General features: G+C 42.0%; 1 protein-coding gene across 1 annotated transcript; it reads right to left on the reverse strand.

Annotated features, from left to right (window-relative positions):
* Positions 1-300: 300 nt before the first annotated feature.
* LOC100673220 (olfactory receptor 8G50-like) lies at positions 301-1515 on the reverse strand. The gene has a single exon (XM_010597977.3). The coding sequence runs from the start codon at positions 1249-1251 to the stop codon at positions 301-303; it is 951 nt and encodes a 316-aa protein (XP_010596279.2). The 5' UTR covers positions 1252-1515.
* Between the last annotated feature and the right edge of the window lie 549 nt (positions 1516-2064).

Below are 2064 nucleotides of genomic sequence, written 5' to 3' on the forward strand. Positions count from 1 at the left end.
AGATAAGTCTTATCTAGCAAAGTGCCAGATCTCATGTATGTAATTTATGATCTCTCCACATGAAGGCCTTTGAAGATTTTGTAAAAAATAATTAGTGGTAATATGAGTTACTGCAGGTGCCCTCTGGGACTTCCTAGAATTGATGCTTCTCTCCATGTGGCTGCTCTCCATGTAACACTATGAATCCAGTCTATCCTTAGGAACTTTCTTCCAAATAACCAAGTGTTGGCAATAATCTCACTACTTGTATATATATGCTGCTCTCCTTGAATACCGTCTTTATTGAATCTTCTCAAAGAATTATAAGTCTTTGCTAATGCAAAATTGTCTTTTCTTAATGATTTTATTTAGAGCATCTTTGACATCCTTATTCCTCAGGCTGTATATCAGGGGGTTTAGCATCGGCACAATAGTGGTGTAAAACAGAGAAGACACTTTGCTTTGGTCCATGGAGCTGACATTTGATGGCTGTAGGTACATGAATGCTATAGAACCATAGAAGAGTGTAACAGCCAAGATGTGGGAGCTGCATGTGCTGAAGGCTTTGGACCTGCCTTCAGTGGAACTGATTCTCAGGATGCTGGCAATGATGGAAACATAGGAGCCAAGGATGGCCAGGGTTGGTGCAAGAATATTAAATGAAGTGAAGCACAAAACCACCACTTCATTGATATAAGTGTTGGAGGAGGAGAGCTCCAGGAGTGGAAAAATATCACAGAAGTAATGATTGATTATTTTGGCCTTGCAGAAAACCACTCTTAGCATGCAACCGGTGTGAACTGTAGCACCAATCAAGCCCATCATATATACCTCAACTACCAACCAGGAGCACACCTGATACGACATGCTGACATTGTAAAGCAATGGGTTACAGATGGCAATATAGCGATCATAAGCCATCACACCCAGCATGTGACACTCTGCAATACCAAAAACAAGAAAGAAATAGAGCTGAGTCATGCATTCAGGGTAGGAGATGGTGTTCTTCTCTGTCATGAAGTTCAACAGCATTTTGGGGGTAATGATTGTGGACTGGCAGAGATCAATGAAGGACAAACTGCTGAGGAAATAATACATGGGGGTGTGCAGGTAAGAGCTGAGCCCAATCAGTGTGATCATGCCCAGGTTCCCCACCACTGTGCCCACATAGGTTCCTAGGAAGTAAAGAAAGAGGGGCAGCTGGAGCTCTGGTTTGTCTGTTAGCCCAGCGAGGATGAACTCAGTTGTGGTGGAGTGATTTCCTGCTGCCATTTTCTTCTGGGAATTCTATGGGGGAAAAGAAGAAGAAATTTTAGGTAGGTTTTTATTTACGCAGTGTGAAACAGATAAAATCTTATCATTTAGGTATCTCCAGTTCTCTCTCCCTGTCCCTGCTCTATGTTGGATGCTAAAGACTCTGGTAGCCCAGTATTACGGGTCATGCAAATAAACATCAGGTGGAATTATATGTATTTTTACTTCTGTGCTACAGGAGTGGGCTTAGTATTTGCCAGTCTCTGAACACCCAAAGAACTCTTCTGAAATTTAGAATATTGAGTGTTCTGAGCCCTAATGGCACAATGGTTAAGCACTTGGCTGTTAACTGGAAGGTTGACATTTCAAATTCACCCAGTGGCTGCGTGGAAAAAGAACTGACAATCTGGTTCTGTAAAATTACATCCTAGAAAACCCTATAGAAGTAGTTCTACTCTATCACGTGGGATCAAAATGAGTTGAAAATCTACTCAATAGCACCAAACAACAATGACAACAACCAAGCACTTTCCATGCCTTATTTGCAATCCTCTCAACTCTTGTGCAAAACAAATACTACCAGGTACTAAGTAACAGTTGCCAACCTAGTTGATTCTGATTATGGCAAACCTATGTGTGTCGGAGTAGAGCTGCGCTCCACAGGGTTTTCAATCACTGATTTTTTGGCAGCAGATCACCAGGATTTTACTCTGAGGCACATTGACCATTTGCACTATGCAGGAACTCCACGATAATTACTGCTGGAAAGGACCATGAGTCGGTTCTGACTCGTAATGACCCTATGTACCACAGAACAAAACTTGGCCAAGT

This window comes from Loxodonta africana, chromosome 15 (genome assembly GCF_030014295.1).
Source record: "Loxodonta africana isolate mLoxAfr1 chromosome 15, mLoxAfr1.hap2, whole genome shotgun sequence".
NCBI classification, from domain to species: domain Eukaryota; kingdom Metazoa; phylum Chordata; class Mammalia; order Proboscidea; family Elephantidae; genus Loxodonta; species Loxodonta africana.